The sequence below is a fragment of the Myxocyprinus asiaticus genome, chromosome 23, assembly GCF_019703515.2.
Source record: "Myxocyprinus asiaticus isolate MX2 ecotype Aquarium Trade chromosome 23, UBuf_Myxa_2, whole genome shotgun sequence".
In the NCBI taxonomy this organism is placed as follows: Eukaryota; Metazoa; Chordata; class Actinopteri; order Cypriniformes; family Catostomidae; genus Myxocyprinus; species Myxocyprinus asiaticus.
In genome coordinates this window covers 28,022,967-28,036,440 of record NC_059366.1, presented here as the reverse complement: position 1 = coordinate 28,036,440, position 13,474 = coordinate 28,022,967, and the positions used below count along the sequence as shown (strand labels likewise).

At 36.0% G+C, this 13,474-nt stretch overlaps 1 protein-coding gene across 15 annotated transcripts in view; it reads left to right on the top strand.

Annotated features, from left to right (window-relative positions):
- LOC127414338 (potassium voltage-gated channel subfamily KQT member 5-like) overlaps positions 1 to 13,474 on the top strand; it is a 208,564-nt gene that overhangs the window by 150,009 nt on the left and 45,081 nt on the right. For all 15 annotated transcript variants that reach the window (XR_007892781.1, XM_051652267.1, XM_051652270.1 and 12 more), the window contains exon 2: positions 12,982 to 13,072. Coding sequence is in view for 14 of the 15 variants with exons in the window: in XM_051652267.1 (XP_051508227.1) it covers positions 12,982 to 13,072 (91 nt within the window). In the remaining variant the exon portion in view is untranslated. The remainder of the gene's footprint in view (positions 1 to 12,981; positions 13,073 to 13,474) is intronic.

Here is a 13,474-nt window from a genome sequence, read left to right as displayed (position 1 = left end):
GCTTCAATAATATCTGCTTACTGGGTTTTGATAATGTGAAAGGAGCTAATTAAAAGTATTTAAAAGGAAATAAAATGTCAGTTTTGAAATTACTGTCATTATTTTTACACATATGACAATGAGGCCTCTGGGAGCCCAAACATATACAGTGCACAACATGAGGGTTAAACTCTCCATTAGACTGTCTGTAAATTTAAGTTATCACAGACCAATGTGATAATGTTAGTACTCTGGCACTCCTTTATCTTTTCTCCTAAGATTATTAGGTAGTCTTTTAATTATAACAGAAGATCACAAACTTGATTCAGTCTCGCTCTGCTGTAGCCAGGAAGTCATATTGATGCAGCAGTGGCATAATGTGATCAGTTTCAGGACCCTGGACAGCACCTCCTCTGATTAAACTGAACCTCATGTTTAAAGGACATCTTTTCTTACCAATTTTCAGTGATCAGGGTTTTTACCGTACAGTGTTTTGGTATGTCTGATATAGTAATAGATGTTTTGTGTAAACAAAATGAACAACCCTGCTGGAAAAAAGTCTGCTTTAACCAACCTAAGGTGGTAGACCTGATCTAGCTGATCTCATAGCCTGGCCAAGCTGGTGTTTAGCTGGTCAGCCAGCTGGTCTCCCAGCCTGACCAGCTGAAAAGTGCCCAAAAGCCCTGTAAAACAATCAAAAAAGACATTTTAAAACATATTTTTATGTTTAAACACTTCACTTTCTAAATAACTGACAGATGTACTTTTTGAATGATGGCCAAAGTTATGAAAATTATAATTAAGTGTTTTCCTCGTTTGAATATGTGTTTTTCCTTGCTTTTTTCCTTTATATACATCTCAATAGTTCTTCTTGTTCCTAAATACACTCAGAGGAGTAGGTGTTGTGGTGGCATGTGTTTGAAGTAGTACTGCCTCATACTGCTGTGTGTACACACACTCCCAGGAGGCCAGCACATACACAGCTGCAATAAGATTTCTCATTTCTCCCACACCTTAGCGAGCTATTTATAGGCTTTATCTTTGATCAGTTCTGCACACTGCCACCTCAAATGGCTGTATAGTCTGTTTGCTGGCAGTTAACGATGTTAATTAAAAAAAAAATCCCTAGTGCAATTTGAGAACAATTAATCTCCAACAAACTTTTCCTGGAAGCTCTAAGCATAGACCTGACTGGCCTGTTATTTTTACAGTGCTTGCAATACTCTTTAAAGTTTGCTAGGGGTTTGCTATACACTTCTAATTAAACCTCTGCAATTAATTTAGCCTGAATCATATAACAAACAGTCTTCATTTAAACTTAATTTCAGCCTCAGGTGTGCAATCTATGGTTTATTATTTATTATTATTATTATTATTATTTTGTGTGTGTGTGTGTGTGTGTGTGTGTGGGCAGGTTTAAGTGGTTTACAAGGACTTTTTTAAGTTACAAACTGGTAGTTACAAGGGTATTATGCTATAAATGTGGTTAATGAGGACATTTCTAGTGTCCCCATAATTTAAATCGCTTAAAAAACATACTAAATGATGCTTTATTGAAAATATAAAAATGCAGAAAGTTTTTTGTGAGGGTTAGGTTTAGGGGTAGGGTTAGGGTTAGGGGATAGAATTTATAGTTTGTACATTATAAAAATCATTATGTCTATGGAGAGTCCTCATAATGATAGCTGCACCAACATGTGTGTGTCTGTGTGTGTGTGTGTGTGTGTGTGTGTGTGTGTGTGTGTGTGTGTGTGTGTGTGTGTGTGTGTGTGTGAAAATGATGTTGATTTCATGTTGCTGAGTCCCCTACACAGAAAGTAAATAAATAATAAACACACCAACCCTCACTAGAACTAGCTAAAGTATCTGATCAGAGTGACTGATCATTTTAATCAGATACTCTCATCAGATTATGATGTTGCTGCCTGCCATTCACATTATAATAATGAAACCTGTGCAGTATGTAATCTCACCCTCTCAGTGAAAAGCCCATTTGATTGTGTGAGCATGCAGTACAAATACTCTCATTCTTGCTCCTCTGCCATCCTCATCAGATTTAAGCACCTAAAACCAAGTTGATCTTTAGAATGTGCAGAGACATTGATCCCCACCTTGTTATTGTCTGTTATTGCTGTGTGATTAACCCAGGTCTGTGTGAAAATGTGGTCAGAAGTCTGAGTTGTGTAATGCACTGCGTTCCAGCTGCAGTGGAAACAGCAGCCAGTGTCCAGGCTTTCCTGCTCAGACAGAAGAGAGCCATTAGGGGCTCAAGCCAAATCAGAGCCAGATGTCCAAAGGCTATTTGTACAAGCCATTCAATAATTCACAGAGCAGCCATTATAACTCAGACTGTATTGTGTTTTGGACGGTGGATTACTCACGTTATATTATATATTAATCCAATGGAAAATGAATTATCGTATTAATCTTGTCAGAAACGCAAAGACTTCTAATCCAGCCGACTGTCGGAGACACAGGAACAACCTATCATTATTCTTCTTCTCTTCTCTTCTCTTCTCCTCTCCTCTCTTCTCTTCTCTTCTCTTCTCTTCTCTTCTCTTTTTAGTTTTCGTCTTCTCTTCTCTTCTCATCTCTTCTCTTCTCTTCTCTTAGTTTTTCTTCCCTTCTCATCTCTTCTCCTCTCTACACATCTCAACTCATCTCATCTAGCCTCTTCACATTTCTTTTAATTTCGTCTCTTATCTCTACTCATGCATCTCATCTCTTCTTTTTGTTTCTCCTCTCCTCTTCTTGTCTCGTTTCTTATCTCCACCCATCTCATCTATTCTTTTTGTTTTTCATCTCCTCTTCTTGTCTCGTCTTGTCTCTTAGTTTCTTGTCTTGTCTTGTCTCTTTGTTTCACATCTTGTCTTGTCTGTCTAATCTCACCTAGTGCTGCAACAACGAATCGATAGAATCTATAATTATCGATAATTACATAATGTGGAGCAGTTGCTGCTTCAGGTACGTTGACAGATTGATTGTGCTGTTTGATGCGCTTAAGAGTTGTTTCTCTCCAGTGTATAACTTACATTTTATTGCTATTTTCTTTTTTTATAATGTTTTATACAGTTTTATAATGTATACATGTTATGATTTCAAAATCATGCATGTATTTCCATTTTGCAAAACTGTTTGTCTTTACCACAGGTGAGTCTCCGTTAAACTTCACTGAGCAAGTGAGAACACGTGTGCATCCGTGTCAATCAACACAATCACAATGGAGAAAGGGAGCTTCATCATTTTGATTTAATTGTGCTTTGCATTTGGTAACCGTGCAACATCATACCTCGATTTCAGTTTCAATGTAATTAGTTGTGCAGCTTTCATGGATATCACACTGATATCTCTGATGGGTTTTAAAGTGTTTTAGATGGTTTCTCATCTTGTAAGCACATGTAATGAGCACCGGGATGTGACTTTTCAGTGCGAGAGTCAGGGGCGGATTATGACTAGCTAGGGCCCTGGGGCCAGTTTTCTTTTAGGGACCCCCCCAGTCCAATTATCTTATAATGTTGAGACCTACGCAATAAATATCATTTATTTAAGTCTCTTTGAATACCTGTTCTGTTATTTAGAGTCAGATTGATTCAAACAGAGCAAGGATGTGGTAAAGAAATGGTTAACCGAAACATGTTGGCTGAACAGTCACTGTTCTTAAAGAGACAATACCGTTTGAATGTTTGTTATACATAAAGTGAACTCAGTGTAAATACTACAATACAATACAAAATGCATATATTTAAATGAGCCATAATAAATTATGAAATATTTTAACTTTGCTACACAAATCAAACATTTTAAACATTGATGAATTTAACAAGAACAGTAGGCTCCTACAGTATCTATGCAAGGGTTTGGTGAAATTCAGCAAAGAGTTCAGGTAGTTCTGACTCGTGCTGCTATATCTTTTCTAACTCATCTGAATGATGGGGTGTGTTCCATTCAGAAGTGATCATCCCTACACCCTATTTCCTTCAAAGACTTTACCCTCCATTTCGAGAGCTTTATAGGGCTGAAAGGTGTGGGGCTCAAAAATAGTGGTCATTTCCCAGGGCGTGCTGAGTGACTCCAGCCAGGTCTCCTAAGCAACCAAATTGACCCGGTTGCTAGGGAGGGTAGAGTCACATGGGGTAACCTCCTCATGGTCACTATAATGTGGTTTGTTCTCGGTGGGGCGCGTGGTGAATTGAGCGTGGTTGCCGCGGTGGATGGCGTGAAGCCTCCACACGCGCTATGTCTCCGTGGCAACGCGCTCAACAAGCCACGTGATAAGATGCGCGGGTTGACTGTCTCAGACGCGGAGGCAACTGGGATTCGTCCTCCGCCACCCGGACTGAAGCGAATCACTATGCGACCACGAGGACTTAGAGCGCATTGGGAATTGGCATTCCAAATTGGGAGAAAAAGGGGAAAAATCCCCCCCCCCCCCCCCCAAAAAAAAAACAAAAACAAAAAAAAACAAATAGTGGTCATTTGGTCATTTATTGGGAAATTCTGTTTGGAACGACCCTACAGCTTGGCTACCATTATTATTCTTCCATCGAAAAAGCCCTGTGAAGGCATCATTAAGCCTTTTCAAAGTGTCCAAAAATCCCCTAGACTACTAGAGTCTGTTTTGGAATGTTCGTAATTTTAAACTTTAGCTGTCAAAACTTTTGTACTTGTAAAACTTGTAAAAATGTCTAACTTCAAGCATATTTTAAACTTCAAGCTATTTAACATTTTCAGACAAGGTTTCATCAGACCAACATTATAGTTTGTCTCAGCAAACTTTACCTATAGTTTAATCAGTACTTTTGAACCACAAAAGTAAAATATCAATATTTTCTTTTTCTCAACCACCTAAGCCAAGTAATTTTTTGTAATGTAGGGCAAACATGCAGTTATAGCAATGAACAATATAATAAATGTTTTTGTTCGACAGCCCTTTTATACAAAGAATAAAGCTTAACCATATAAAGCCTAACATATGATATAATAGTCTGAAAATTATATTTTTTTAAACCTGTTTAAACCTGCTTTTCTATAAAATAATGAAATTGTAAGCACATGTTGCTTGAATTCAATAAATACTCATTTTGAAATATCAGTAACGATATAAATGTTATTGTTAATTTTACTTTGTCTAAATCGTACTTATTAATACTTCCAGAAGAGCATGGAAACTTTCACCAGGCAGTGTTATAAGATTAAAGAGTGGCTCAAAAATTTAATTAGAAACAGGAAGGCAAAAGGGTCCTATAAGAGGGCTGGGTTCCCTCATAGTCACAGGGCCCTGTTGAGGGTGCCTTATACAAGCTGTGTGGCCCACATATTTAAGCATTTACAAACGTTTGTTTTCAAAGTTGATGGGCCGCAAAACCTTGCAGCCCAGGGCCTCCCCGGGCCCCTGGTAGTCAAGGGCCCCTGGGCACTGGCCTCATTGGCCCAGTACATAATTCACCTATGGCGAGAGTGAATCTGCACTGTGTTTACAGATGATTGTACTATATTAAACTATACTGTATATAATGCTGACTATAATTTATAATAATGCTTAGGGTCCTAATATTTGATAGCGCTGATAATGTCAAATGTAATGTCTGATTTCACCAGTAAATTTATACTATGGCAAATATGATTTTACTAGATAAGCAGCATACACTACCATTAAAAAAAAATATTTTTGAAAAAAATTGTTTAGAAACATGAAATAAGTGACAGTACTATTTTAAAACTTACAATATTAATTTAATATGCTCAATGTATGTAATCACTGGCAGTGTACAAGCATACAATATGTACTGAATCTAACATAATTATGTACTTTTCAGCTAGGTAGAATTATTAATATTTCTATACTGGTGTCACCATTGCCCTCTGCTGGGCTGATTTTTCATCCCACGCCATGCCCGATAGATCATTTTACTCTTTAATGAACAGTACTTTTTCAGCAGTAAGTTTTACAAGTAAAGGAACAGAACTGTTTTGCATATGTCCTAAAAGTAATGATAATAAATTCAAACTTATCTTTTCATGATTCAGGCTTTGTTCAAAGTTTTGCTAGAGTAGAATTGTGAATTCAGTACCTTGAATCAAACCAAATCCTTACGCCTTTTATCATTTTATTTTTACTTTTTTATTATTTATTTATTTTTATCACATTTTAATAAAATACAGGAAAAAAATTTTTATCTGACTAATCAATTCATCAAAGAAATAATAAAAGATTAATCGATTATCAAAAATATTAGTTAGTTACAGCCCTAGTTTCGCCTCTACTTTTTGTTCTTGCTGCATGCTTTCATTATGTTTTATTACATGTTTTTCTTCAGATAGATTGTATTAGGCTTTCTGTGTACACAGCATAATACACTAATATAGTATACAGTACAGACAATAACACCACCCTCTACTGAGTCACGTTTGGTCAGACTTGAATTATGACTAAAAATAATATTTTAAATGACCCATTTTATCCCAAGAAATCAAAAAAAAAAAAAAAAAAAAAAAAATCTATTTAATAGAAGTATTGGTATCGGTATCGACAATATTGGACTTGAAATTATTGGTATCTGATCGAAAAGATAATAAGTGGTATCACCCATCCCTACTCTGTATAAGATGTGTGTTGCCTAAACAGCTGGAGTTTTGCTTACTGCCCCCTGGAGAAAACAGGTGGTACTTCAAATTTGAATTGCTCCAATGGTAGGATTATCCCTTTTTATGGTCCAGGGTAGGGCTTGCAATCATAAGGAATTTAATGATTCCGGTTCTGATTCTGATTCCTCTTAACAAAACGGTCCCAGTAACGATTCCAGTAATTAATTTAGTAAATCAGATTTATACAGAAAGATATAACAAATCAGAAATACATTTACAATTCTTGTAGAAGGTGTGTTTGCAGACTTTTTAGAGACAATTAAAATCCAGTAATAGATCCTAACTATATTTTAAATAAAAAAATTTAAACCAACAGGAAATGTGATGGCATATGTCATTAATTAATTGATTATTTAATCAAATTCCACTTATTACAACAAAACTCATGTACCTTTAATTATACATTGTCATATGAACAACCAGTCAGTAACAACACTGCTTGTTTTAACAGAGACACAGGTCATCATTAAATAAACAGAAACAGTTCCAGAGACAGTTTAGACTGTGTTACGAAGCCTAATGTTGTACTTCAGGCTTGTGAGATTTCAACAGTTCTTATTTAATTTCGAGTTGGAAATTCATAACTTGCACATCAGTATGAGATTACTTGTATACCGGACTGTAAACGGAAGCACTGTATGTTTCGCGCTGTAGATTCAAAAGAACCAGCTCATTAGATCATTCTTTCGGGATCGGACTATACTGGAAGCAGCGTATGTTTTGCGCTGTAGATTCAAAAGAACCGGCTCCTTTGAATAATTATTTCGGCAATTGAACTATACCTGAAACACATATGTTTTGCGATGTTGATTCAAAAGAGCCGGCTTGAGAGTTGTTCAACGGAGAATTAAATACACTGGTAGAGCTGTGTGTTTTCTGCTGTAGAGTCAGTAGAGGGCAGCGCTGTTGCAGAAATGTTCTGCTGAAAACACTGTGAGTATTTCAGGACGGTGTTCCAGCCGCATCGGCAGAAAATTGCACGTAGGAGAACCATTAACAGAACCGAAAGTCTCAGAGATCCTACGATTCCGGTATATTGTGAAGAATGGAAACAATTCTGAACAAAAACCACATTTTTTTAATGCGTTATTTTTCATATAATTAATCGCACTGAATTAACGTATTAAATCAACAGTCCATATATATATATATATATATATATATATATATATATATATATGTGTGTATGTGTATATATATATATATATATATATATATATATATATATATATATATATATATAAAACCAAAGATACATTTTTAAATTGTTTTTGGTAGTTTCAAAAATCAGCTTGAAACTAACAATTTGTTTGAATCAGCATGGTGCTTCTGTGGGTGTGCATATGTGTTTTAGACTGTATGTTGCTGCTTCCGTTTTTGGGGTCTATCGGGTTACAATAATTATTGTAGCAGAAGCCCTTTTCTTAGACTGTGTGTATGTGTGAGTACATTTGGCTGTACACATGTTTAAATGTAATAAACCGTGTAGAACGACATCAGTTTGAGTGTAATAGTTGTGGTCTGCTGTACCACCAGGATATGGAAAGTTCTATATCCTGCAGTGACTCATAAACTCTGTCACGATCCAGTCTTCTGGGATTGTTATAGTATGAAGTGTTATGAGATTCACAGAAGCCCTCACACTGACTGAAAGAGTCTGGGCTGTGTGCGGGTGTAAATGTGTTAGCCAAACACTAAAAAAGTGAAGAGTAGGTCAGACAGGCTCGATCTCATCAACAAAAAGAGAAAGACAAGAGAGTGGAACAGGTGAGATCTGTCAGCAGGATTGTGATGACAGCTGTTAACAGAGTCACAACTAGTTTGTCATTGATCACACAGACACACCTACTGAATAAACGCCTCTTAAATGTACTCTATTTAAATTTTCTCCTCAGTGAATCATTTAGAGAGAGTATGATGTCAAGGTTTAGGCCTGCCAGATCAATCATGTAAAAGCAAAATGCTTTAATGATGATGTGAGAACCCAAGTGCAGTTTATTAAATTAAAAGACACAGAAAACAAACAACCAAAAGACTCCACTTTACTTGACTTGACTTGACTTGACTTGACTTAGACTTAGACTTAGACTTAGACTTAGACTTGATTTGACTAAGACTTGGAAACAACATGACACAATCTCAATACTTGTGAAATACACAAACCTGGGTTAACAAGTAACAAGAAAACCAATGAAAGACCAGGACTAATAACATGAGAACCAATGACAGAACAGAACTGATAACTAGATAACAAGACTAATAAAACAAAAACCAATGAGAAGACAAGACAAATAAACCTGGTGGAACATGAGGGTCACATGACAAATGGGGAAATTACATGACATGGCTGGAAACAGTGAACATGGAAACTAAACTTCAAAATAAAAGAAAAGACATAATACATGAACAAAAACACAAACACATGACATGGCTTGAGTTGGAGGCGTGACTATCTGTCGATTCGAATGACAGAGGGGCGTATTTGGAAAGCTGTTTTGAAAACATTGTTTATTTTTGCAATTCGGTTCGGTGGCGCTAGTGTCACAGAAATTACATACTTCAGCTTTAAATAATCTATTAGGCAGAATCTATACTATTTAAACAACAACAACAACAACAACAACAACAAAAAAAACACTATAATACATTGTTGTTATTATTATTATTATTAAAGTCTGTACCTCCAAGACTTGTGGACAAATTATGTACAAAGTTTTCCTCCTGTGTAATATACAGTATGGTTTGTTTGAATGATGTTTGAAATTAGGAAATAATCTGGATAATAAATATAAGGGGTTCATATAAATAAATATGCTCATTAACTTTTTAAAGGGGGAGAGAAAACTTCCTATATCTTTTGTTGTTGATATCAAAAACAAAAAATAATGTCACTTGATACATGCATTTATACTTTAAAACCATTACCAAAATTGTGCAAGATCATAGAAAATGTGACCCATACATCAAATACGTTTTATTTTTTTTTGTTTGTTTGTTTGTTTGTTTGTTTTTGTTTTTTTTAGGGCTGCCACCGACCAAAGATTAGTTTAAGCCATTAGTCGCCTAGTTGTCGCACGTTTATGATTTTAATTTAATTACTTAAATATACAGTATATTTTTGGGGGCATCAGAAAATTGTTTGAGTTCCAGGGCTGAGAAAGAATGAATTTTACCAGCGCACGCACGAAGTGAGCTGCAGCGATACCGGCAAAAGCGGTAATGATCCTGATTGTGTCGGAAAAACCAGCAAGGAGACTGTCTGAACATTTTGAACATTAGGGTTGTGCCGACAGACGATGATCTTGGGGATCGACGATGGTCAGAGTGATCGCCAATAGCTGATGCCTTTGACGATGTCAAGACAATAATTGGCTTGTTTTCCCATTAATGTATTAAATTATTATTATTATTATTAGGCTATTATTATTATCAAATTAATATTACAAATAATTTGCCCATAGACATACAGACACGCGCTTGAAGAAACACACTTTATTATATTATTAAGAACAGATGTCTATGCACATGTATGACATGCTGTTTGTACGGAGGCGTGCAGTCTCGTGGAACACACACATGTAAAGGTTCTCACTCTTTCTTTGTTTCTCTCGTCTGAATTTTTTTTTTTTTTTTTTTTTTGCAAGAACAATATTTTCTATGAGTGCTGCAAATGACCTCAGACGTCTCAGCTCAGGAGGTGTTTTGAGTTCAGTTCACTTTATTTCCACAGAGCAGTTCATTGTGACCAACTCTGCAGCCTATACATCTGTGATTAAAACATAAAATAATACAACCTCGAACCATGATTTATATTTCAGTGATTATTATCATCATTATAATCATTATTTTTACATTTATAATTGTTTTTATGTCTTCATTTGTGTACGTCATTTTCCGCCTGCATGTTTAGACAAATACTTGCTTGACAGTAAATGGAAAGGTGGTTACTTATATATACATTTTATTTTTATTTTTATTGCTTTTTCGTTTCGTTTGGAGTGCAATTTGAATTTATAAATGTATTTGATTTAAGTTTTTTGTTTTTTAAATAAATTAATTACATTTTCAATGCAAAATCACTAAAGCAAGAATATTCACTGATCCCTCAGCCCGGGTTTTGCCGATGTAATTGGATATTGCGATATATATATATATCGTGAAGGAGGGAACAAAACAAATGTATTCACACACATGATGTATTTTCCTGGACAACGAAATACCCGACCGGTAGAGAATGCACAGATGAAGTAGGTTCTTTGCCACTGTTTACAACTGTTGTAAAGCCATCTTTTTAACACACATTTTAATTGCACTTAATTTTTTTCCAGTTTCATTTGAATTTTTCCAACTGACCAATCAAAGCTTGGTCGACCAAAACTCTTCTCATCGACTAACGTTTGGTCGACTATTAGGGGCAGTGCTAGTTTTTTTTATTTATTTATTTTTTATATGGTGGGTTGCCACTTGATGTCCAAGGTAAAATCTGGGTCCTGAAGCAAAACCAGTTGAGAACCACTGTCTTAGACTATGATCTGTCCTGTGACAGACAGGTTTGACTCAACTATGCTCAGATTCAAATAATAAAAAATGAAAAATTGCATTAAATACAAAATCCTCAACAGCCATTTTTTTTTTTTTTCACTTTCATTGATAAATGTTTTAGTTTCAACCATTTTGTTCTCCATTGTTTTCTGTGTGTAGTTACTGTGTTTGCTTTTGTGCTGTTGTGTGCAATTGCAGAATGGTATTTTAATTGTAAATGGTATTTAGAATTATTTTTAATAAATTAGAAAATACAGAGATTTTTGTGTCAAAGTATGAAAAGCATTCAGTGTAGTATATAGATATACTTTAATATTTACAATGCAAAGAACCCTCCCTAGTCAACTTAGAATATTTATAAAATGCACTGTAGGATGCAAATGTGTCATTCAGGAATCTCAATAGTTTAAGAGAAATCTCAATCAGTCGGCGATCAATATGGATTTGTTAATGGCCAATGCCAATACCGATATCTGGAGAACTGTTGGCCAACAGAATGCCAATATGTAATATAATTTAAGGATAGCAAAATTGTTGTACAGAAAATTGCAGAAATGAAATGCTCATTTACACAATATTTACTCAAAATTCAAAACAGTAATTATCCATTAATAGCTATCTGCAGATATTCTTAAAATGGCCAGATATTGGCCTGGTCTACTGTATGTACTGTATATCGGTCCATTTCTACTGTAGTTACTTAAGGTCATTTACATATAGAAGTATTAAAGGTACAGTAGCCAAAAAGGTAGTGGGGCAGAAAGGTGAACTCTTGGAGAGAAGGTTGAATGTAAGATCTAGACTCCCAGAGACAATGTATGCTGGACTGTCTGCTAGTTCTCTCAGACTGCACACAACCGCATAGCGCTCTATGCCTGAAAAAACAGCATCTGTTTCTGAAAATGAAGAGTCCATCTCTGTTCTCCACCACCTCAGGCCAATGCTCTTAATGGCCTGTTTATACAGGGTGAGAGCAGAAGGGAAAGAGAGAGACGAGAGAGCGATAAGGAAGCAGATACAGTGTACTGCACCTGAGAGGGGAATGAAGAAAGTGATGAGAATGTATGTATTCTTCCTGTAAATAGCTCTCAGACAGTGGTAGAGAGCTGGAGGGTGTGCGATGTAACAGAGTCATACAAGACACACATCCATCATTAGCAAAACTCTGCAGTTTTAATGATGTTGGAAGGGATTATTTGCAATAGAAGATGGCCTTGTGTGAGTGTGTGTATGTGCACATCATTCCATTCAGATCCGTTATGTTTACTGGAAAGTCGCTAAAAGAACTGTTTAAAAGCTCCACTGGATTTGATTGTGATCTAATGCCACTCTGAAAGCTCACAAAATCAGTGGAGGGTCTTTAATGGGCTTTATCCTGGGGATTTTATTAAGGTGCTTTTACATCACAGAAAAAGAAACGTTTCATTTCAGCTCACAGTTACAGAAAGATATACAGTTATTCCAGCTGAATAGCCCAGCAAATGCTGTGTTTTGGATGCTGGTGTCCCTTCCAGGCTGCTTAAAGAGTTGTTCAGCCAAAAATAACAATTCTGTCATCATTTACTCACACTCATGTTTTTCTATACTTGTATGACTATCTTCCATGGAGATGCTAGACCAAATGTTAGGGGGTGACACCCTCAGTCACTATTCACTTTCATTGTATCTTTTCCATACAATGAAAGTAAATGTTGACTGAGGCTTAACATTCTGCTTATAACCTCTGAATATTTTTCAATCTTTTCATCAGGGACAACAGCTGCATAGCACAGACTGAAAACTAATGTTTCATTTTTGCTTTTTTTCCACTGGCAGGTTCACCTTGGTGTTTGGCTGTCTGGTTCTGTCTGTGTTCTCCACCATCCCTGCTCATACAGAGCTCTCCAATCACTGTCTCTTCATACTGGTGAGACATGCACAAACACACATCCAATAATAGCCCATGGAGAATGGGTTGCACTGACTCGTCGATTAGTTCTGCCATTCTTTGATGCATTGGGTCTGTGTCGACTTGTCTTGGGTTGCACTTGTCCTATAAATGGTGAGCGTTCAAGGACATTTTCTATCCACAATCTATGTCCTAGTGTAACCATGTTACATTAATTTTGTTTAGTAAACTGTAATAGCCAAATATATTGTATTTGGAATTACGCAAAGGTGAAAATAAAGTAAATCCGGAGAACTTTGGTATTCACAAAGAAAGTTATAAGCAAACTGCATTGTTGTGGACATCTGAGATGGGATTTGTTCATTGAGTGTACCAAAAATATTGAGTTGCGCCCTGAAACTAATCAAGTGTTACTCAGAG